This window comes from Cotesia typhae, unplaced genomic scaffold, assembly GCF_013202065.1.
Source record: "Cotesia typhae breed Kobodo isofemale line unplaced genomic scaffold, CoteBio_Ctyphae contig_43, whole genome shotgun sequence".
Lineage (NCBI taxonomy): Eukaryota > Metazoa > Arthropoda > Insecta > Hymenoptera > Braconidae > Cotesia > Cotesia typhae.
The window spans coordinates 1503790-1527582 of NW_027423752.1; the positions used below are offsets into that span (position 1 = coordinate 1503790).

Consider the following 23793-nt stretch of genomic DNA (forward strand, 5'->3'; position numbering starts at 1 on the left):
GTTTAAAAGTTATGAGAGGTAAAAACAATAACTTCCCGATTTTTGAAAATTTTCAATTTTCTTAGCGGGAAGTTCAAAATTTATATACGGGCTTATCTAACATATTTAGACAGAAAAAAGATTCACTTGGATAGAGAAAATATTAAGAACTGATGTTCCTAAAGTTAAACGGTTACTTTAAAATCAGTCAATCAATAAGCCATTCCTCAACTCTTCTCAAATAAATCAGCGATTATCTAAATGACAGCGTATTATTGAGTCCGCTTGGATGTACTGGAAAATATATGTAAATTTTTTAACAGCAAAAAATTATAAACCGAACGTAAAACCGAGCCCACGCAAAAATCTATTTTTAAACGTAAAATTACATAATCAAATAATTATTTTTGCTTAAGTACATTCTGTTAAAAATAACTCCAACATCCCTTAAAAAAAAAAAAAAAAATAATAATATCATGAATAAACTACACTTATATCAAATTTAATTGAAATATGATCCGTAAGTTTCACGCAAACTTAGTTATGTGTATAAAATTTATTAAAATTCTGACACACTCTTCGTATAGTAAGATACTTAAACCATTTGGCAAATAATTTCAATCGGTCCTAAACAAATAACTTACAATAAAAGCCCACCAGCCTATCTTCGCTCCCATTATCAACCACCTAAACTTCGGGAGCTCCATAACTCATTTTTATCGCCCTAAATTTTTCCACCCATCTCCATAAAAATCTGACGTGTTTTATAACTTAAACCTGCAAACTGAACACCGATTTAAGAATCAATTATCAATTACCTATTGGTAAACATCCACCCCACCATCACCATCCCCTTTGACGTTATCTTTCTCACCATAGCTTTTACGACTCTTTTTTGGCCTCTATTTTCCAATTACACACTGTATGTCTGAATACATTTTATTACTGATAACGCGTGCCGCCGGCGCAGAATGTATTTCCCCACTATCGTGGTGTTTAGCTGCCGAACGCTAACTGACCGTTATTAATACTCAGTCTTGAATTATCTTTTTCTTGTGCAGGTCTTTTCTCATAATAGTATTTTGTAAAATCCCATATTAATTCAATCTTCTTATTCAAATTAATTAATAAAATTATTAATAAAGATATTTAATTTTTTTCTTAAAAAAAAAAAAAAAAAAAAAAAAAATATGGAGCCATCTTATGATGATGAATACAAAGCGGTGTACAAGCAATGGGGTTCACCTCGTGGTTCACTTTTTGTAGTTATACCAATGACACTAATATACATCATGATATTTATCACCGGAATAATCGGCAATGTGACCACGTGCATCATGTTTTTGCGCAACAAGTCGATGCACACCGCAACCAACTACTATCTGTTTAGTTTGGCAATTTCTGACTTGTTGCTGCTGATATTCGGGCTTCCGATTGAACTTTATGTGATTTGGTGGTTCTACCCGTACATTTTCGGGGATTTTTTTTGTACTGCTCGAGCGTATGTTTCTGAAGGCGCGACATACGCAAGCGTGCTCACGATCACAGCTTTCACTGTTGAAAGATATATTGCAATTTGTCACCCGTTTTTGTCCCACACAATTTCCGAGCTGTCGCGAGTTTTCAAGATGATTTTGATGATCTGGGTGATCTCGCTCTGTGTTGCACCACCTGTAGCTCTGCAGTACGGAGTTATCAAGTACCCAGAGATAAGCTCGCTTGCGGTTATTTGCAATTTGAAGAATCCGGACTATGTCAAGTATTCGTTCGAGCTGACGAGTTTGATATTTTTTTTTATACCCATGACTCTTATTCCGATATTGTACTGGCGAATTTGTTTGAAACTGAAGAAGTCGAAGAGGATGAAAAAGAGGAATATCAGGAATCAAGGAATGCGCAGTGAGTTGGAAATCAAGAGGAAAATGTTTGATGATAATACAGGAAAATCTTCGCAGAAAATTGTTAAAATGTTGGGTAAGTTTTTGATAGAAATCAAAATTTATTTAATTTTTGAATAAATTTTAAAAGAGATCGCTATAAATTTTGTAAAATGTATGTTAAAGTTTGAGCTTTTTTTAACTTTGTAGTGTAAGTTTGAAAATTTTTATCAGTTAAAATATGTTTTGGTTTAAATAAATTTTACATGATTTGAAAATTTTCTGCTTGGCTCAAAACAAAAAAATTCGTTGAAATGATTTTCTTGTTTCAAATAATTTTTTTGACTTAAATTGATTTTTTTAACTTTCCACTAAGAAAATTGAAAATTTTCGAAAATCGGGAAGTTATATTGGTTGTGCCCCGTTTTTCGAAAAACGGGCGCGCGCGCGTGTGTGTGTGTGTGTGTGTGTGTTTGTGAAGATCTATGCAAATAGCTTGACCAATTTGATTGCGATTTTCGCCATTCGAAAGAGCTTGACTCAATTTAAATTTTTAATACAATTTGGACCGATAGAATTTGAGAAATCTAAAAAAACCTACAAAAAAATTTTTTTTCAAATATAGTTTTTTTGGAATAACTTTTAAATGGCTTTATCGATCGATTCTAAAAACTAATCAGCTCTTAGCATAAAAAATCACGTCGGTCGCCGTCGGGCCGATGAAAATCGGTTGATTCGTTCGTGAGTTATTGTTAGCGGAAAAAGTGATTTTTTTAAAATTTCTCCAAAATTTTCCGTCTGAATAATTTGCGTTTAAATATAAATCATATAATTCCAAAAACTACGTCGAATACCACCAACCCTGTGATAATCGGTTTATTCATTCAAAAGTAATTGCAGTTTGAAAATTTAAAGAATGGTATTTTATTGGCCTCGCGGGATAATTAATATCACTTGACTCTATCTTTTTATCCAGCATTCTAAACACAAGTTCGAAAATTTTCCAAGGTCGAGTTTTTGATACTGTTGTTATAAATTTACATCCACAATCTTTACTTAAAACTTGATTTTACATAAAAGATTAAATATTTAATGGTCAATAAAAGTTGAATTAAATAGAATATCGATAAGTTAATGATGTAAGCTTTATTTACATCACCCACAGAATAAAGAAAATTCTGTCTCCGGTGTATTTATATGATGAAATAAGTTTTTTAAAGTTAACTTTAGTATAATTAGGAAAGTCTTGACCTCAATTTGTACTGTTTAAAAATTTCGTATGATTTTCAGCAATAGTTGATTTATTATGGTGTTTTTGGAGTAGTTTTAAAAAGATTCAAATTTTGCGCAGGACAAAATTTGTTTATTTATTTCTTCTGTTCAGTACATGTGAATGTATGGTTATATATTTAATATTGATCTCAATAATTAAAAAATATGGAAAATTTTGTGAATGGCATATTTTTATTCTAAAAAATATTTTGATTGCACATCTCATAGCGCGTAGCGGTTGAGGTAGTGTTTTACTCTCGATACGTCAAGGTCAAGCAATTTTGGGGTCTTCAAATGCCTTTATAACAATCATATTGCACTTATGCGATTACATAAGTAGACATATTTCGAGAAAACACTCTAATCGATCAATCATATAGTTTTTAAGAATCTTTTTATAGTGCTACTTTGAAAAAAAATTTACACGGACGTCTAAATGTCTGTGCGCTAATTGCACGCCTCACGCGTAAGCGTGTGGAAGTGCTTTACTCTCGACATGTCACTATGGGACGACTTTGCAGTCTAAAATCGTTGATATGTCCCAATTTAGAGACTAAATCAATAAAAAAAGTATGTTTTGCAAACTAGAAATATTCAATTACCTATTTATTTATTTTTGTTTAGTATATTAACAAAATACTGTAGTTGAAAAATTATTAGTATGGCTGTCAGTTAGTCCTTGCGTTTCTTGTCATCACGTTTTACAAAAATACACGCCATGAAATGAAATAAATCTTCCACCATATGTTTCCATTCACCCTTATGACGATCCCTATTGCAGAACGTTATCAAACTTGCAATCGTTTAAAAGATATTAATGAAAGTTTATGAAATTTTGTACTATTTTTTTTTCTATCTCAATAATTTTTCAAGCAACTTCACGTTAGCAATAGGAATTTCGTAGAGAATTATATTCAATATTGACCGTCGATATAACTGTATAAAGTAGAAAAAAAAAATATTTTTTTCTGTATTTATCTATAGACTTAACGTGTGAGACGTACACTTTTGTATTTTCCAAACTTTTTTGTATTTACTCACGATAGCTCCAGGAAAGATTGATGTATCGAGACTGGGCTTTTTTATCAGTTCCAGAATTCGATGAACTGAGGCCCTATTTCATATCAATAGCATTGATTACGTAGTTTTTTTTTTAATTAATTTTTATTAAGATTCACTATGATACACTTGTACAAAAATGAAAGAGCTTTTCTTATTTCTCTCATGTGAAAACTATAGTGCCAATAATTTAAAAAAAATTATGAAATGCTCTGTAAGAAATTACGTAATTTTTTTTCCTGTTAAGAATCAACTGTACGATTTATTGTTTTCTTAGAAAATAAATCATATTTGAGACATTTATAAAATTTTAAATTAAACAAGTTTTTATTATATCAATAACAGACAAATTAAACAATTTTAACTAAACTCTACTGAGAAATGACATAAAAGTCATTTGGGAGTATGTGTGTTTTTAAAGGTTTGATAGATTTCTCAAAATAGAGCTGAATAAAATAATCTGAGTCAGTGAATAAGTTATGTATAACATTGGAATTAAAACATAGCCATCTACCGACAATACTTACCAAAGAAATATGGTTCTATGATTCTATATCCTCGGACAAAATATCCCCGATAAAATATCCCGGTCAAAATATCCATATAACAAAAAATCCTCCAGCCATAATATCCATGGACGGAAAATCCTTGGACAAAATCTATCTATCTATCTATCTATCTATCTATCTATCTATCTATCTATCTATCTATCTATATATCTATCTATCTATCTATCTATCTATCTATCTATCTATCTATATAAATAAAAATAAAATGCCGCATGTATGTCCATGCATCACTTGAGAACGGCTGGACCGATTGAGCTAAATTTTTTTTTGTTGTTTTTAGAATTTTTAGGAGAAGGTTTGTATGTAAAAAAATTTTTAAAAAATCCTCCCTCAAAGGGGATTGCGTGGGCGTTAACAATGAATAATTCTCGTTTGTAAACTATAAATCCTATAGCTCCCAAATTTGGATGAAATCTTCCGTAAGAGATATATAAATAATCTATGAACGAATTTTACGATAGCTCGCTCCACAAGGGGTTGCGGGAGTGGATATTAAAAATGAAAATTTTTAACTTTCAAATTGTAGATCCTACAGACGGCAAATTTAGGTGGAGTCTTCTATATGTGATGCGGAAATGATCTAAGAGCGGATTTTACAATAACCCACCCCCAATAAGGATTGCGGGGGTGGGTGTTAGAATGTTAAATTACCATTTCCACTCTGTAACTTCTAATACAGACTTGAAATTTGGTAGGAATCTTTTATTTGACGATGAATAATGCAAAATTTATTATTTATGATTTTATTAATTTTAGTTATTGCTCTAGATTAATTATTATTGTATTGAACTTATTGTTCGAACTTAAAAATTAATTGATCATTATAATAAAATAAAAAATTATAACAAAAACTTTAGTCATTTTGACTGAGGCTCAGCGAAGCGGACCGAGTCGCTAGTTTATATACATAATTTAAAGAATTAAATTGTGTCTGTTTATTCGATATTAGACCAACACAAATACGGGTAATCGTGTTGTTTCCTTTTAACATGGTTTTTGTGTATTTTTTTTTTGACATTATAATATTTTGATTTTTAAACTTCTTTTTTAATGAATTTTAAGATATTTTGTCCACAGATATTCTGACAAAAGATATTTTATCCTGAAGATATTTTGTCTTACGGAGATTTTGTTCGAGGATATTTTTACAAGGATATTTTGTCGGGAATATTTTGCCCGAGAATATAGACTAAATATTATTTTGTGGAAACAAATATTTATTCCTATGTAATGAGGCCTTCTTTATATTAATATAATTTATTTAAAGTAAAAAAATCATTTATAAAATTGTAAGAAATAATATTGATGGGTAAAAAATTTTTTTTTTCTCCCAAATAAATGATTAAAAATTTTGTTACTAAATCAGTTTAGTACTCCGTACTAAATTCTTCGATCAGAGCGAAATTTATCAGATAGTAAATATCTCCATAATTAGATACTCCAAAAATTATACAAAACAATTTTAAATGATCCCAACTAAATAAATTATAATTTAAAAAAAATCCCAGCCTGTCTTTCACTCCGTCTATTATCAAGCACCGAAAATTCGGGGTATTCATAACTGATTTCTACCATCTAAATTTTATCATAAATTTCCATAAAAATATGAGTTGTCTCTCAAAATAATCCAACCGTTTCTATAGCAACGTGCGAAATAAAGTACCAATCAATTACTTTTAAATTATAAAAATTAAACCCATTTCGTCCTTCACCTTCAAACGTATTTCCTTCATCAGAACTTGCAGAACCAGCAGCTCTGTGTATATTTACCGATTCTGTAAATTCTCTTCCTTCCTTTTTTCCTGTATCATACGTTATGTATCATACAATATACATATATTCGGCTGATAATATTCTCCGCCGGCGCAGAATGCTATTCCCCACTATCGTAACTTAGCCGTCGACGCTGACTGACCGTTAGTAATCATCCTCAGTCTTGGTTTGTCTTCTTTTCGCGCAGGTCTTCTTCTTAATCGGCGTCCTGAAAAATCGCAAATTTAATCAGTGATTAAAAAACATTTCAATTTTCAATAAATTATTTTTGCTCCCTAAAATCTTTAAAAAAAAAAAAAACAACACAAATGAAAATGCTTCTGTACAAAATAAAGAAAAGACTTGTATCAGAAAATTTCAATCCTTACGAATAAAAATTAAGTGACAAAAAGAAAAATAAAAGAATGGAGACGACAACGGAATCGTTTTTTCACAATTTGACCGAAGAAGTATCTTCAACATTTCCACCGATTTCGACGACAGACGCGGTATCTCAAACTTTGGTATCACGCCGCGATTCACTTTATATCGTAGTACCAGTAACGATAATATATTTGGTGATATTCATCGCGGGAATCATTGGAAATGTGAGCACATGTATTGTGATTTATCGGATCAAGTCTATGCACACTGCGACTAATTATTACTTGTTCAGTTTGGCAGTTTCGGATCTTGTGTTTCTGATTTTTGGATTGCCTCCCGAAATTTACCTAGTGTGGTCCAAGTACCCTTACATTTTCGGGGAATGGTTTTGCATTGTTCGCGGTCTGGTTGCAGAATGTTCAACATACGCGAGTGTCTTAACAATCACGGCTTTCACTGTCGAACGATACATAGCAATTTGCCACCCCTTTTTATCTCATACGATGTCCAAGTTGTCGCGTGTTGTCAAAATGATCCTGATAATTTGGTTAGTTGCAATTTGCTTTGCGTTGCCTTTAGCTCTACAGTACGGAGTTATCGAAGCTACGCATATCAGTCCTGATATGGTTCTTTGCACACTGAAAAACCCTTACCTTCAGCACTCGTTTGAGCTTGCGACTCTGCTGTTCTTCATCATACCAATGATTCTTATCACCATTCTTTACTCGATGATTGGGCTCAAGCTCAGGAAATCGAGGATGATGAAGAAGAGGAACATTAGAAATCAGGGAACTCGCAGTGCTCAGGAGAGCAGAAAGTCTAAGTGGGATAATCGCAATACTGGAAAATCTTCTAGGCGGGTTGTTAAAATGCTTGGTGAGTTAATTTTTGAGTTTTTAAAAAGTCCAATTGTTTGAATTTTTAAAAATCCAATTAAGAAAACCCATTTATTATTTGATACAGGAATAAATTTTTTTTTTTTCATTAAAAAAAATTTTTTTTTTTAGAGGAAAACTTAAACTAACTTAAAATAATTTTTTTTTCTCCGAAAGAATTTTTTTTAAAATAATAAAAAAATTTTTGTTAAAGTAATAAAATTTCATAAAGTATACAAAAAAAAAAAATCGCTTACTTGACCCAAGAAATTTTTCAAGGAGTCTTGGTTCAAAAAAACTTCACTTCAGTCAAAAGAATTTTCATTCTTCTTAATAATTCCTTGAGTTAAGAAAATTAGTCCTCCAATGAACAATTTTTCTCTCTGTGTCCGAAAAGTCATTTCTTTTTAACAAAATAAGCCTGTGCAAAAATTTTAAAACCAGTCGGATCGCAAAGGACATTTCTACTATATTTCAGTCTTCTAATTTCATAAAATTGGCTCATTTATTTTATTAAGAATAAGCAAAATTTTGTGGCCAGTGTATTTATATGATAGAATGGGTTTTTATGGTTAAATTTGGTATCGTTGAAAAAGTCTTGACCTGGAGTTGTGCTTTTTCATGGTTTCATATCATTCTTACCAATAGTCAATGTATGATGATAAGTATTTAAGCTGCATTCGAAAATACTCTATCTCTAGATATATAATTAAGAAATGAACGTGTATCTTGTGAACTATTGACATTTTTAAAAATATAAGCTCATCCCGATGTTACACTCATCAAGACCTTTCATTTGAGTACCCACATCAATTTTTCATATATTTATATGTATTATATATATGAATATATGAAAAATATATCAAAATACATATGGGTACTCAAATAAAAGCTCCTGATGAGTGTAACATCAGAATGAGCTTATATTTTTAAAAACGTCAATAATTAAGAAACTACAGTGCAATTTAACAAAATTCATTATTTAGTAACGCAAAATTTTATTTATTTATCGTTCATAAGTCACGGCAGTAACATAGTGACTGCAAGGTTGCTAATTTCGTATGATTAATTTTTTTTTATTCTCACCAGTATATGATTGGTAGTTATTTCATTTATTGTAATCCTAGAGTCGCTAGATAAATAAAAAAATTTTTAATTAGGTATGTTATGAGTTACGATATGATAATTTAATTATTTTTCAGCTGGTTTAGTCACTTTGCAATTATAATTATTTAATAAAAATAAAATTTAATTAATTAACAAAGTTTTTTCCAATACTAAGCTTGACTTAGAAAAAAAGTTTAACCACTTTAAAGCATTTTTACATTATAATTTCATAGCACACCTAATTACTCTAAAAAAGAAATAAGTGAAATTTTGTCATTTAAATTTGATTAAGAAATCTTGTGAAAACAAAAAGGTTATTGCACCTAAAAAATTCATAATCTTTTGCGGTTAATTAATTCTTGTATTTTTTTAAACAAATATTTTTCCTTAAAAAGTTTCCAAGGAGTTTGTCATGTCCGGAAAAATTAGTCTTTGCCTTAAATAAAAAGTAGTAGATTTTTTGACATGTCATTAAAAGTTATTAACGTCATTTGGGGTCGCTCAAGCTGAAAAAAAAAATATCTAGCAATTTTTCTCGTCACCCGTAATCAGCAAGCGGTTTAGAGTCTACAGATACTTGATATATTTATTATAAAAAACCGGAACATAATTTCAAAGCTAGGATCAAGTTTCTTGAAAGGGATAGTTACTTTGATTTATAACTTTTTCTACACAGTTAATTTTTATTTTTCTTCAAAATGTTATCTCTAAAATATTTTGTCTTTCAGTTATAAATTATAGGGTAGTTTCACCCGAGTACGTCAATGAACTTGTCAGTAAAACAAGGTTGACGGTGTACTTTCCGTTAGTTAATAGTCAACTCATACTATCTTTACCCATACAATCGGAATTAAAGTGAAGTATAAGGGATGGATATTCTTTATTCGCTAGGTAACTTAGTACTTTGGGGTTGCGGAAATTACAAAAGCTTTAACATCACATCGCGTGTTTGAGTGTTGTTCTTTTTTTTTAATATTTGAAGTGTGTCAATTCACAAGATTTCCGAAACGTATGTATTAATCTTTGGGAAACTTGGATGAATAGCTCTTTATATACTTCCACCGTTGATCTATGACTAAATAAGTTATATTTTTATTGATTATACATTAGTCCAACGTAAGATTCATTTTATTCAAAAACTATTCTAAATATATATATATATATATATATATATATATATATATATATATATATATATATATATATATATATATATAGGAGACTTTCTATAGATATAGACACTCATCATGATATCTCTGGAACTACAAGACCTAGAGACTTGAAATTTGGCAGGAATATTCCTTTCGCCGAGTAGAGGTCAGCTAAGAACGGATTTTACGAAATTCCACCCACAAGGGGGGTTGCGGGGGCGTTAACAATGAAAAATTCCCGTTTTTAAACTATAGCTCCTATCAACTTCAAATTTGGTAGGAATCTTCTATAAGAGATGTAGAAATAACACGACTCTACAAAAAAAATTTCCGTTCTTTGTCCTAAAGTTTATACTATTATTTTCCAGTTAGTTATGCACAAAAACGAAAAGAAAATATCTTTTTTCGGTATAAAGTTTGCTTTTGTGATAGTTATAATAATAATACTCATTTTTCAATTTTTTCATAAATTTTAATTGATTTTAATATTTTTAAAAAGACCGCGCGGTGAGAGTGGGGTATTAACGTTTACACTGTACCGCTAGATGGCATCCGAGTGATAAACAACCATCAGGTGTTATTTACAAGCCCAGAATAACTTAAAATGTCGTCACGAAAGTGCAAATACGATGCTGATGCATTTTGTTTTATATGTGGTCAATTTATTAAAGTTCGAGACGTGAAATATGAACTAAAGACATCTCACGTTCTCTGTGAAGCCTATGAAGCATATTTTGACTGTCCTGTACGGAATCAAGATAAGCCATGGGCTCCACATGTTGCTTGTAGTTATTGTAAAAGGTGTTTGGAAGGTAAGCAATTTTTATTTAATTAAGCGATGAATCCAAAATAATAGACATATTAATTTTTATTTTTATATTTTTAGGTTGGTATCGAGGTGAGAAAAGGTCTATGAAATTTGCAATACCAAGGATTTGGCGAGAACCAAAAGACCATATTACTGACTGCTACTTTTGTATGGTGAATCCGAGTAAAAGACGTAGAGGTAAAAATGCAAAACCTATTGAATATCCTGACCTCGAATCTTCTTCTGCTCCAATTGCTCACGACCTGACACGACCAGTACCTGAGCCACCAAAAAAATTATCGCAGAAAAGTAGCTCATCTTTTAGTTCTTATAAAAGTAATTCCGATAAGGAGTTTTTGCCTACATCTGAACAACCAAAACACTATCTCATTACTTCAGAAAATTTTAACGATCTAATTAGAGATTTAAATTTGCCAAAAAATAAAGCAGAGCTTCTAGGCTCTCGGTTAAAACAGTGGAATTTGCTTGATGATGTTAAGATCACGGATCAGCGGACTAGGCATGAAATGTTTGCAACGTTTTTCACGAAGGAAGATTGACTTTGTTTTTGTAATGACATTAAAGGTATGTTTGAAGCAATTGGCATACCCTGTGTCCCTAGCTAATGGCGTTTATTCATTGACAGCTCTACAAAAAGTTTAAAAGCAGTTCTATTGCACAACGGAAATAAATTTCCGTCTCTTCCAATTGCTCACTCAGTACATCTTAAAGAAAATTATGAAAGTCTCAAAATTTTGCTTGAAAAGTTTGCTTGAATCTGTAAAGTATCGTGAGTATAACTGGGAGCTGATTGGAGATTTTAAAATGGTGGGATTTTTAATGGGGCTACACTGTAGCCCAATTAAAATAATTCCAATAATTCTTTATCTAACTTATTATAACATTTCTTTATCGATCGAAACTCAAATTTATGTAAATTTTCCTGAAACTCATAGTTTAAATTAAAATTTATCGAATTATTGATCAAAAACTGGAAATATTGATATTCGTTAATGTTTGACGATGAATATCTCGTAACGGCTTCACTTAATCAAAAAATCATAAGAGACCATTTTTGTAGAGCAGTAAATTTCCTACAAAATCATGAGTTCCGCAATCCGAAATAATTTTTTTCATCGACTTATAAAATTCATAATAAAAACGAATATTTTCCTTAAAATAGCCAAACTTCAACTATGAATATCTTTTAATCGGTTGAGTTTTTGAAAAAGTCATAAGAGACCTTTTTTGTAAAGCATTCAATTTCTCACAAAATCTATGCCACGGAATATTTTTCCAAGCAGTTGGAAGCGAGATATAAATTTTTTTATCTGATTATTCGAAAAAAATAGAAACCCGCAAAGCGGAGGACCTTCCCGTTATAATTAAGAGCTTATACTTGGAGAGAATTCTTTTTAGGTGTCTACGAACCTATTTTTCAGAGTATAAAGTCAAAAATAAATTATTCGATTTTTTTGACCCACCCTAGGCTACAGGGTGGATATACAAAGTATCCGTGTTATTTGTGCTTGTGGGATAGCAGAGCGGATTCTAAACACTATATTCAACGGTCATGGTCTGTAAGAACAGAATTGTGTGTCGGAACACAGAACGTCAAATTTGAGCCGATTGTTGAAGCGGAAAAGGTGTTAATGCCGCCTTTGCACATTAAGTTAGGGTTGCTGAAACAATTTGTTAAAAAACTGGATGAAACTTCAGAAGCTTTTGGATACTTAAAAAAATTTTTTCCGGAGTTATCGGAAGCAAAGGTTAAAGCTGGGGTTTTTGTTGGTCCGCAAATAAGACAGATTTTCGCCGATGAAAAATTTCCAACGTTGCTGAATCGTCCTCAAAAAGCAAGTTGGAACAGTTTTAAAGCAGTAGTTTCTGGATTTTTAGGAAATAATAAAGCTGAAAACTACGAAAAGTTGGTTGAGGATATGCTTACAGATTTTAAGGCCATGGGCTGCAGGATGTCATTAAAAGTACATATGCTGCATGCTCATTTGGATAAATTTAAAAACAATATGGGAGCCTATTCCGAAGAGCAAGGAGAACGTTTCCATCAGGACATCATGAATTTTGAACAACGCTATCAAGGCCAATGAAAACATGATGGGCTATATTTGGGGTTTATTGAGAGAAAGTAGCTATGAACATAAAAGAAAAAGTAAAAGTGTGCACTTTTAAGTTATTTTCCACTTTTCTGTAAGCTAATTTGATAGTAAAACTTAATAAAAATAATAAACATTTTTATTTCAATAGTTTTATTTTCAATCAAAAATTAAAATCCGAGATTTTTAAAAATTTCGTTCAATCAGTCTTCTAAGCACAAAAGCAAAGTTTTTCATGCCATATATTTTTTTTCCGTCTTATTACGACCTAAACTACCGAAATTTAATGCTTTGCAATCAAAATCAAATTTCATGTTGACCCGTGTAATCTATCAATGAATTTTACGATATCTCACCCCACAGAGGGTTGCGGAGGTAGGTATTAACAATGAAAATTTTTAATTTCCAAGCTATAGCTCCTATAGACTCCAAATTTAATAGGAGTCGTCTACATGTGATACAAAAATGATCTAAGAACGGATTTTACACCGAATCATCTCCAATAAAGATCGCGGGGGTGGGTGTCAACAATAAAAAATCTTAGTTTTTAAAATATAGCTTCAAAAAGCTGCAAATTTGGTAAGGATCTTTTATTTGTCATGTAGAGATCATCTCAATACGGATTTCAATAAATTCTACTTCCGATTCGATGGAATGTGGAACCTGTGCAAGTCAAAATAATACTCCAATTAAATTTCAAGTCTAGATCTAAAACTACAATTCTATAAAGTGCTCAGCGGAGCGGGCGGGTAACAGCTAGTTTATAATAAATTTGAATATAATCAATTTTTTATACAAAATCATTTTTTTTGAGCTAAAAAATTTTTATTTTAAATTTTGCTTTGAAAGTTTTGTTTGTAAGAAACTTTTATATTACCAAAATGTGTTACGTAACAAATGAAAAAAAAAAAATCATTTGATTCTCATTCCTTCATTCTCGTATCTATGAATTTTAGAATAAATTTATTATGAAAATTATGATTTATAATAAATTCAAATTTAATCTAAAATGTATTTTAATTCGCGGTTCAAGAATTTTCTTTTTACTCATAACAATTAACTTATCATGATCAAAGATACAAACGTCGTTCTTGCGGGATATCATTTCTTGAAAATTAACACGCTTAACCTCTTTTTTATGGATGTTTTATGGAACCACTTTATAATTTTTAATTGGAATTTTAATTTGTTGCTTTTTTATTGACCGACTTACATAAAGCTCTTATTAAAAAGTCGCTGATAATAACATAATGGTTATTAAATTAATTTGTTTTATTAGCTTGACCTGCATGTAAGCATACAAGTTATATTTATTTCAATGATACACAATGTATACATTATCCTTCTTTTCATGAAATAGAGTATTATAATTCAATTATTCCAAAAAATTTGGATAAATTAGATTTTAAAAAATAAAAAATGCGCTTTAATATAAAACCTAACTAAATAGTAGAAAGAATTTTGAACGATTTTTAATTAGTTTGAAATAAGACCAGTTATTAAAAATAAAACAATTATTTTATTCAATTATAAAGCACTCTACGCTCTTTCGCAATAAAATAATTTTTTTAATCACTTGATCCTTATTTTTATACTTATAAAAAATCACTAAAAACTATTTTGTATTTTTTAGTTTGGTTTTTTAATCAAACTTGTTTTTTTAGTTTTAATTTATTTTTGCTAGTTCTAGATAGCTTAGTTGACAGCCTTGTAATTGAAATTATCAATTACTGTCAATGCAATTTCTGAAATTTTTAATTTACGAATTTTTTTAAAAATAATACACCCGATTCATTGTTTTAGTGGGTAGTTATCATATTTGCAAAGATTCGGTCAGTTTACGGTTCTGTTTTTTTTCTAGAATAAACTTAATTTCCTTATTTTTATATAATTGAATTTATTGCAGTAAATAATTTGAGCTGTTCCACACAGTAAGACAAAATCAGGGACTAATAAAAAAAATCTAAATTAATACGATATATTATTCAAATAAAGTAGCTAAATTATTATCAATAATAGAGCACGCTCAGAGAGAAAACACTTGAGAAAAATATTCTCGCCATGCCTTGAGTGGTCGACCACTTTATTGTACTTGCACAAGAAATGGAAACTTTTTCCCGACTTTTAAGGAAACAGAACTTTTTACTAAGGGAAAATATACTGAAGGCTAATCCATGCAGCGAGCAGTAAGCTTTATTAGATATGCACAATTTTAAATCTGATAAAACTTGAGGTGAAATTTCGTGAAAACCCAAGTATTTTTTTTTTTTTTCATACGTTTGATATTTTGTAGTTGAGAATTTTATGGATTATACCTTCCACTTATACTAACGAAAAACAAATTTTTTTAATGCCATAAAAATTTTTATCCATTCAGCCGTACTAAGGTTTTCAATAAAAAAATTTTATAGAAATTAGGGTTACATATTTTGCATACAGCTGTAAATAACTGTACAACTTTTTAGATAGATTTCGTAGAAATCAATCTTTTGCATTGGTCCTCATGTCGAAATTTACTCGGAATTTTGTCGTAATATCTCTTAACTACACAGAAAAAAAAAATTTGTTTGAATCAAGTAAATAATTTTGAAGAATTTAATTTTTTTGATTTGAGTAGAAAAATTCTTAAACTAAAAAATTTTACTTGATTTAAGAATTTTTTATCTTGATCCAAGACAATGAAACTCTTTAAAATTATTTTCTTGGTTTAAGAATTTTTCTCTTGCTCCAAGTTAATTTTTTTTTCTGTGGTAGAGTAAAGTTTAAAAATAACGCTAGTTAAAAAATTTATATTTGTAGGTATATTAGGGTGCTTTTTTTTTTCCAACTATTTTTTTTTCAGTCCCATCGTGAAATATTGTTGCAAGTACCTAAAAAAAAAAAAAAAAAAAAAACCCCTGAAAAGTTGGGCCTTCTATGAAATCTACCTTTTATTTCGGGTGTAGCCGAATAGCGTTCTTTTTTTTTTTTATAGAGAATTTTTGACGGAAAAAAATTAATTTAGATGTGCATTAGGAAAAAATGAAAAACAAAATTTATGTGATAGTATGATATTTTAGGTTTTTTTCGACTCTAATATGCATGAGCTCTGACTATACAAATGTAAACACAGACACTCATACACTCTCATATGCCGTCTTCATTGAAAATAATAAATGAGTCATTACTCCAGATGTTAAGATGGAATGCTTTGCAGAATTAACCTGTTTATTCAGCTCGGAGCCCCGAGGAATTAATTATTCCAGCTTCGAGCTTCGATTTGATTGATAAATTTCTATAATTGAATCAATAGTTTGAATATTTTTAATTCTTACTCATAGGTCATTATTATTCCAAAATGACTTTGATTTTGGAATAATATTTTTAGCAAAATAATTTAGAATAGATTTTTAACAAAACAATTCAAATTAATTAGAAATTTAAAAATTTTAAATTAAATACCTGCAAAGGCAATATATTGTTTTATTGATCCATTTTAATGCACAACTTGTATTTATTGCATTTACGTAATGTTAGATTATAAATTACAGGTAACTAGTTTTGTAATTTTATAGAAGGGAGGTCAAAGAAGTGCAAACTACCCTCAATAATTTAATTTACAACTTTTTGTAATGTTATTTCAAAATACCAAAAAGTTTGAATCAAATGTCTTTAACCTTGCGAAAACAATTGGGAAACAGTTCGGTTACAATCGATAGATAGCGAAGGAAAGTTTAATTTTTTCTCGCATAGTGATAGGTCGAGGAAATAAGTATATAATAAGTATACCATCATTTTAATACGTCGTATGCCACAAAAATTGACAAATTTAGGAGAGGGCGGGGGGGGGAGCACAGCGGCCCACCTCAAAAATTTGATAAAAATTTTTTTTTTTTCATTTTCCGTCAAGTTATGACTTCTGTAATGTGGGGTATAATGGACCACTCGAAAAAAAAATTGTAACGAAAAAAATTTTTTTTGAATTGAGAGAAATTTAAAGAATTAATTTTTTTAAGCCTTTTTAGGTCAATTGTATTTATCTCGGGTAAAAAGTATAAAGGAATTAATTATATTATTAATGAATATTTATTTAAAACTAATTAACAGCTTTATCATAAAATTTATAATTTTATAAAAATGTTAAAAAAAATCAAATTTTGAGTAAGACATGAAATATAAGTTTTCGATAATTAAGAAATCACATCGAGATAATTTGATATCGACGGTCTAATTAGAAATTGGTCTAACTCCTTATTTTTTAGAGGGTGACTTTTTTTTAAATTTTGGTGCAGTTATAGTTCGCTTATAAATTATTTGAATGATCCTAGCCAAAATATTATACCTCTATTAGATATTAAATGCTTTATTAAAATTTTTTTGGATTGGTTTTTTTTTTTTTTTAACTGAGGTCCTTTTTTTGTTTCATTTTGACTTTTTTTTCTTTGAGTTCTTGGTAATACTTGAGACTTTTTTTGGAGAGTGGGCCGTCATGCCCCAGAAAAAAAATTTTTTTTTCGATTTTTTGCAAAATTTCAACTGATTTATTTGAAATAGACGAAAAATAAACAAATGTAATGGTTAAAAATCACAAAAAGAAATCACTAGCTTAAGTGAGCCGTTATGCCCCACCATCTCCTATATTTTTATCAAGTTTAACGTTTAATAATAGATTTCCCAAATTTTACTTTTTTCCTTTAATTTAGCTCTCATTACAAATAAATATTAATATAATAAATAAAAATAACACGACGAGAAAAATAACATGACGAGAAAAAAAGAGAGAGAAAGAGAGAAGCGAAAGTATAAACTGAAAATGACGGAGTAATCGTTTTAGCTCAATCTTATAAATGCTTTATTTCATCACGCAATCGTGTCACGAGATTCCGGAGTACACTTTTATCTAAAACCTTCGAGTGACACTAAGACAAATTGGTTTTACAATTTTAAAAAATCTATTTTTCTCTATTCATAAATTGAATTAAGATAAATATTAGAATCTATTGAGATATTCAATTTGTTTTAAAAATTTTCTTACTTTATTTGATGATCATTTATTACAGAAAAACATTTTAAGATTTTATGAAATTACTTTAGAACGTTTAACTTTGATGTCTTTATATCTCAGGATTTCTGTTATGACATCATTAATTCAATTTCGAAATTTTTTTCAACCGATAAGAGGTTGTTTTGCATGTAAAACAAATTTTTTACTATCTTACTGACGCAACAAATTTTATCGAAAATTATTTGATGAATTTTTAGATTTAATTTATTAAAAAAAAATAACATCATTATTGACTTAATAAAAATTAACTTTGTAAGTAAATACAAAGTTTTTTTTAACGAATTATTAATATCCAAGTGCATGTAGATTTCATTTTAATCCATATCTATATACTCTAATCACGTAGGTGTAATCGTTGAATTTAAATGAATTTATATTTACATTTATCTACAACTAATTTTTTTTTTTTTTTGCATAATCATAAGTTTATTTATTTCAGCATCAATATTTGTCGATAACATTTTTATAAATGATTTTTTTTCTTTAAAAAAAAAAAAAAAAAAAAAACTAATTCAAAAGTAAAAGTTTTATTTATTTATTTTATTGGATTACATCATTACTTTTCGAGTTTCGAACTCGCAAATATAAAGAAATGAAACTTCATCTTTTATTGAAGAATAAAGTTAATAGTTGAGATTAGAGGGTTTTGTCAACCAAATGATGCTGAAGATGCAGAAGAAAGCCTTGATGTGATCTTGTTTTTCACAAGCAACATCATCAAATATCATCAGGGAGTTAGGTTTAGCATCTTCAGGCTTGATTACAGCTTCATGTTCACTGAATGTGAAGAATCCAATACCATCAATCTGTTTAAGCAGCGTCTCCAGGAACTGATACTTTGGTTGGTTAAGAGACTTTGAGTAAAGATATATATTCTCAAACCTCAAACCGTTTGGATGTACAATAAGGGATAGTAGAGCGTTGGTCTTTCCACAGTTTGATGGTCCGCAAAACACTGCACGGATACTGTTGGGAAGTAAAGCACCGTGTCGTTTGAGTTTCACACCGGTTCCTTGAACAATTTGATCAAAATTGATAACTGGCAACTGAGCTCTTGGTTTGCTATCCATGACTGTTGATTGTATTCTGAGCTCAAGAGGTATATATACCGGCTTATATAGATAAGCGAGTCAGTCTTTGATGTGACATGTCTGAAAGCAGACGTGGTAAAGGTTTGTTCAACAACATAATCAATAAGCTCCCACTTGAACTCCATATCCGTGGGTACCAGTACTGCGGTCCAGGTACAAAGTTAGCTAAGAGGTTAGCTCGAGGTGATTCAGGTATAAATCCTCTGGACGCTGCGTGTAAGGAACATGATATAGCTTACTCGAAAAATCGTGAAAATTTAGAAGCCCGTCACGAGGCTGATAAAATCCTTGCTGAGAAAGCGTGGCAACGATTTCAAGCAAGAGACGCCGCTATTGGTGAAAAAGCTGCTGCTTGGAGTGTGAATAAAATCATGAAGTTGAAAAGACGTTTCGGTATGGGTCTTAAAAAAGAAAAACCTATTACAAAGCGTAAGACAATTAAAAGAAAAACAATGAAGCGTAAGACAGTCAAAAGAAAGACAACCAAGAAGAAGGATGTTGCTCTGAGACAGATTGTTGATGAAGCTAAAAAGTCCATGCAGCCTGGTGGAGATCCAGTTAAAACAGCTCTTGGAGGTGCCGCAAAGCTGTCAAGAAAGTTGGTGGGAAGAAAAACGTTTGATTGCCTCGTATTCTACCAGTTTCATCAAAGATTGGTGGGGTACTTCCATTCTTGATTCCCCTGTTTGCAGGGTTATCAGCGGTTGGTGCTCTAACAGGTGGAGCTGCAGGTGTTGCAAAAGCTGTGAACGATGCCAGCGCAGCCAAAAATCAATTAGCTGAAAAGAAGCGTCACAACTTGAAGATGGAGGAAATAGCTGTAGGTAGAGGATTATACCTCAAACCTTACCGCAGTGGTATGGGACTTTATCTGAAACAATACCCAGAAGGAGCTGGCTGCAAGAAGTCAAAAAACCAGTAGAGCTACCACATCGAGCACTGACTAACATCGACTTATTAAAATATGTCAAGCTGCTTAAAATTCCAAATTTTCGAGGAGTTTTTATGAGAAATGATTTACCAAAATCTGGACCAAAGACAAACGAATCAGCAATAATAAATTTAGATGATAAACTTGGATCTGGAACTCACTGGGTTGCATACAAGAAGAATCATAATCAAGTAATTTACTTTGACAGTTTTGGTAATCTACAACCCCCACAAGACTTGATGAAATATCTCGATGTAGGTAGCGTAAAGTACAATCATAAAAGATATCAAGACTTTGATACAATCATATGTGGACATTTGTGCTTAAAATTCCTGGCTGGACAACTATAAATTGAAGTGAGTCGGGACAACAAGCGTCAGTCATGGCAGAGTCATTCACCTTGACACTATCCGGAAACTCCTCCATACTGGAGGCAAATTATTTTCCGCCGATTGAGCTATCACCAACAAAAAATTATGTACTTGGACTCGTTAAGCTCCTGACATTTAATTCAATACCAAATATTGATGTTGGTGCTAATAAATTTTATGTGTCATCAAAAAGATCCAAAAGAAGTACAATCAAGAGATTTCAAGAAATAACTATACCAACAGGGAGTTATGAAATTAAATATATTGAAACTTATATAAACAAGACATTACCTGAACTAAGTTTCACTTTAAAAGCAAACAACAATGAGTTGAGAAGTGAAATAAGATGTGATCAATATATAAATTTTGAGCCTGAAGATTCCATTGGATCATTACTTGGATTTACCAACCGCGTGCTTGAACCTAACACAGCACATAAATCTGATTTACCAGTCAAAATATTGAAAATCAATGCTCTGAGAGTCGAGTGCAATATAACTACTGGATCGTACATCAATGGTGAGAAGAATCACACAATCCATGAATTTTTCCCGAGGGTTCCAGCAGGATATAAGATAGTGGAAGTGCCAACAAACATCATTTACCTATCAGTCGCCGTACGAGCAATACACAACTTGAGGCTCCGCATTGTTGATCAGGACGGGAGAATAGCAAATTTCCGTGGCGAGACTATAACGATAAGACTGCATATAAAAAGCCTGTAATGGGTATTGTATATGAGACAAAGACTGGTAACGGGTATAAAAGGATTGCAGGATGTCCAAAGATTATCAGTCATCATCGAGCTCTGAAAGTGTTGACACGTCAAAACGCAGAGTTCCTAAAAAGTCTAGGACTAAAATTACGTGAAAAATTCACAAGATAAAAATAAATTTTTGTTGTCTAGCTTGTGTGATACCATGGCGGAAATCTTAGATATAAAAAAATCAATTATTTTCGATGAGTCTATTGCACACTGTGAAGCTCATTCACACTTACCATATGCATCATCAACATTCAACAACAGTGATGAAATCAGGATTGCTGTTCAACATCAAGATCTGTGCTTGCTCCCAAGCAAGAGCACATTACATTTTTATGGAAGAATGAGGAAAGCTGATGGTACTGCTGTAAGTGCTACTACGAAGATGGTCAACATGGCTGTTTGTCATATGTTTGAAGAGATACGTTATGAACTCAATGGTGTAGAAATCGATAGATGTAAGAATGTTGGTATCACCAGTGTTATGAAAGGATACGCTTCTCTGAGTCCGGGACAACAAAATATTCTGGAAAATGCTGGTTGGATTGTTAATGAAGATGACAACAAGCTGACTGATAATAGCGGTTACTTTGATGTCTCAGTACCGCTGAGTTTCATTCTTGGATTTGCTGAAGATTATCAACGAATTATCGTGAATGCCAAGCATGAATTTATACTGATCAGATCAAATACTGATCAAAATGCTTATGTTGTCACCGTTGAGAATGAAAATGTTTCAATTACGATTCAAAAATTGAGTGGATTGTACCATACATAACAATGTCTGACAAGCAAAAATCGAGGTGTTGAATTACATAACCTCCGATCCAGCTATTCCAATCAGTTTCCGGACTTGGGAATTGTATGAGTATCCACTGCTACCAGCTACCAACAAGCATATTTGGGTAATCAAAACAACAAATCAGCTTGAGAAACCTCGTTTTGTTATCCTTGGATTCCAAACAGCAAGAAAGAATCAATCGAATCAAAACGCAAGCGAGTTTGATCACTGCAGCATAAGAGACATTAAGCTGTTCTTGAACTCTCAGAGTTATCCATATGGAAATTTGAACCTCAACATTGTGCATAATCAGTATGCCTTGATGTATGATATGTACACAAATTTTCAAAGTGCTTACTATGGGAAAGAAGCTGAACCGCTATTGGCTAAGAAAAAATTTCTAAGTACAGCACCTCTGTATATAATTGACTGTTCCAAGCAGAACGAGTCAATCAAGTCTGGACCTGTGGATATACGTCTGGAGTTTGAATCGTCAGCACAGTTTCCAAATCAAACTGCTGCTTACTGCTTAATAATTCACGACCGAATAGTTGAGTACAATCCCATCAGCAGCACTGTGAGAAAACTTACTTAATGGTACAGTTTGACCCCAAGCCCACCATACATTACATGTATGTGTGGGACTTTGCATCCAGACAAGCGAGGAAAGATCCATGGGAACAAGCAGCAAGAGACGGAGAAGGATTTCGCCGACGAATACAAGAATTAAATAAAATTATTGATCCTATACTAATCTAAAAACTTATTATAATTAAAAATAATCAATAAACTTAATGTAATTAAAAATAGCAAATAAAGAAAAAACTTTTTTGTAATTTTGCGTTTTTAACTATAAACCTTACTAGAATCAGTATAAAAAATTATTTAGTATAAAAGTTAAGTATAAAACAATTATTTAGAATAAAAGTTAAGTGCACATATCAAAACACAATTCTCTCACAATTTCTGTAATTGATTTCCCAGAGTGATTAATAAGCTTGAATTTATTATAATTGGCCCCAATGTAGTGTCGATTTAAAGTATTGCATAAGATTAAAAATTTCATTTTAAATATCATATCAGGATTGTTGAGATATTTCTGGTTGGTGGTAGCAGGGAAGAACGTTGAAAAGTGGTTTTCCAGATCGATTTCAACGTTGAGTCCATGACCTGTCATAACCGTTCTAATCCCAGTTAGCTTGTAAGTTTTTCCCACCTCAAGTTCACACATCCTCTTGAACATCAACGGGCTTGGAGTTTTATCTTCAACTTTGACACGCTTGAAAGTTGTTGATCTCTCAATTTCATGCATTGTATCGGTAACAGGATGTTTACGGTACGGTGCCATGATTGAGATTTCTTCAGCAGATTTCAAGTAGCAGATTCCAGCACGAGGTAGCAGATTTCAACAGCTGGTAGCAGGCTTCAGAAAACAGTTTCAGAACAGCAGATTTCAAAAGCTTGATATTTTCTAACACACAACACTATGGTACTTCACTCGTACTTCACTTCGATGAAGTATGCTCGCGGCGCGCTGCTTATATAGCAAGGTAATGACGTCATCTACTGCGCAGTTGGAAAAATTCTAGAATAGTATGACTCATAATCTAAAAATAGAAACTGCGCAGTTATGATAGATGACGCACAAGAAGTTTAACATAACCTGAAATCATAAGTTAAATGGTGGGAAAGCATAAACATAACCTGTAAAAATGAGATGACGTCATCTACTACCCAACAGAAATAGAACAAAGAAAAACTGCACAGCTACGAGACCTTGAACCGGTTCAAACCTGTCTGATGACATCATCTACTACGCAGTTTAAAACTCTACGACGTAGTTTGAATAACCAATCAAATTATTA

General features: G+C 31.3%; 4 protein-coding genes across 5 annotated transcripts in view; 3 read left to right on the plus strand and 1 right to left on the minus strand.

Moving 5' to 3' along the window:
- Nucleotides 1–809, minus strand: part of LOC141528471 (uncharacterized) — an 80649-nt gene extending 79840 nt beyond the window's left edge. The window contains exon 1 of the mRNA XM_074244538.1: nt 798–809. The gene's annotated coding sequence lies outside the window, so the exon portion shown is untranslated. The remainder of the gene's footprint in view (nt 1–797) is intronic.
- Nucleotides 810–1253: 444 nt separating this feature from the next.
- On the plus strand, nt 1254–2071 carry LOC141528408 (pyrokinin-1 receptor-like). Its single transcript, XM_074244457.1, has 2 exons — nt 1254–1953; nt 2067–2071. Exons 1-2 carry the CDS (start codon nt 1254–1256, stop codon nt 2069–2071), a joined length of 705 nt encoding a protein of 234 aa, XP_074100558.1.
- A 4646-nt stretch (nt 2072–6717) lies between these two features.
- Nucleotides 6718–23793, plus strand: part of LOC141528464 (pyrokinin-1 receptor-like) — a 59548-nt gene continuing 42472 nt past the window's right edge. For both annotated transcript variants that reach the window (XM_074244522.1, XM_074244523.1), the window contains exon 1: nt 6718–7768. In XM_074244522.1, the coding sequence (XP_074100623.1) occupies nt 6934–7768 (835 nt within the window). In that variant the 5' untranslated portion in view covers nt 6718–6933. The remainder of the gene's footprint in view (nt 7769–23793) is intronic.
- On the plus strand, nt 10630–11748 carry LOC141528393 (uncharacterized). Its single transcript, XM_074244442.1, has 2 exons — nt 10630–10837; nt 10912–11748. Exons 1-2 carry the CDS (start codon nt 10630–10632, stop codon nt 11391–11393), a joined length of 690 nt encoding a protein of 229 aa, XP_074100543.1. The 3' UTR covers nt 11394–11748.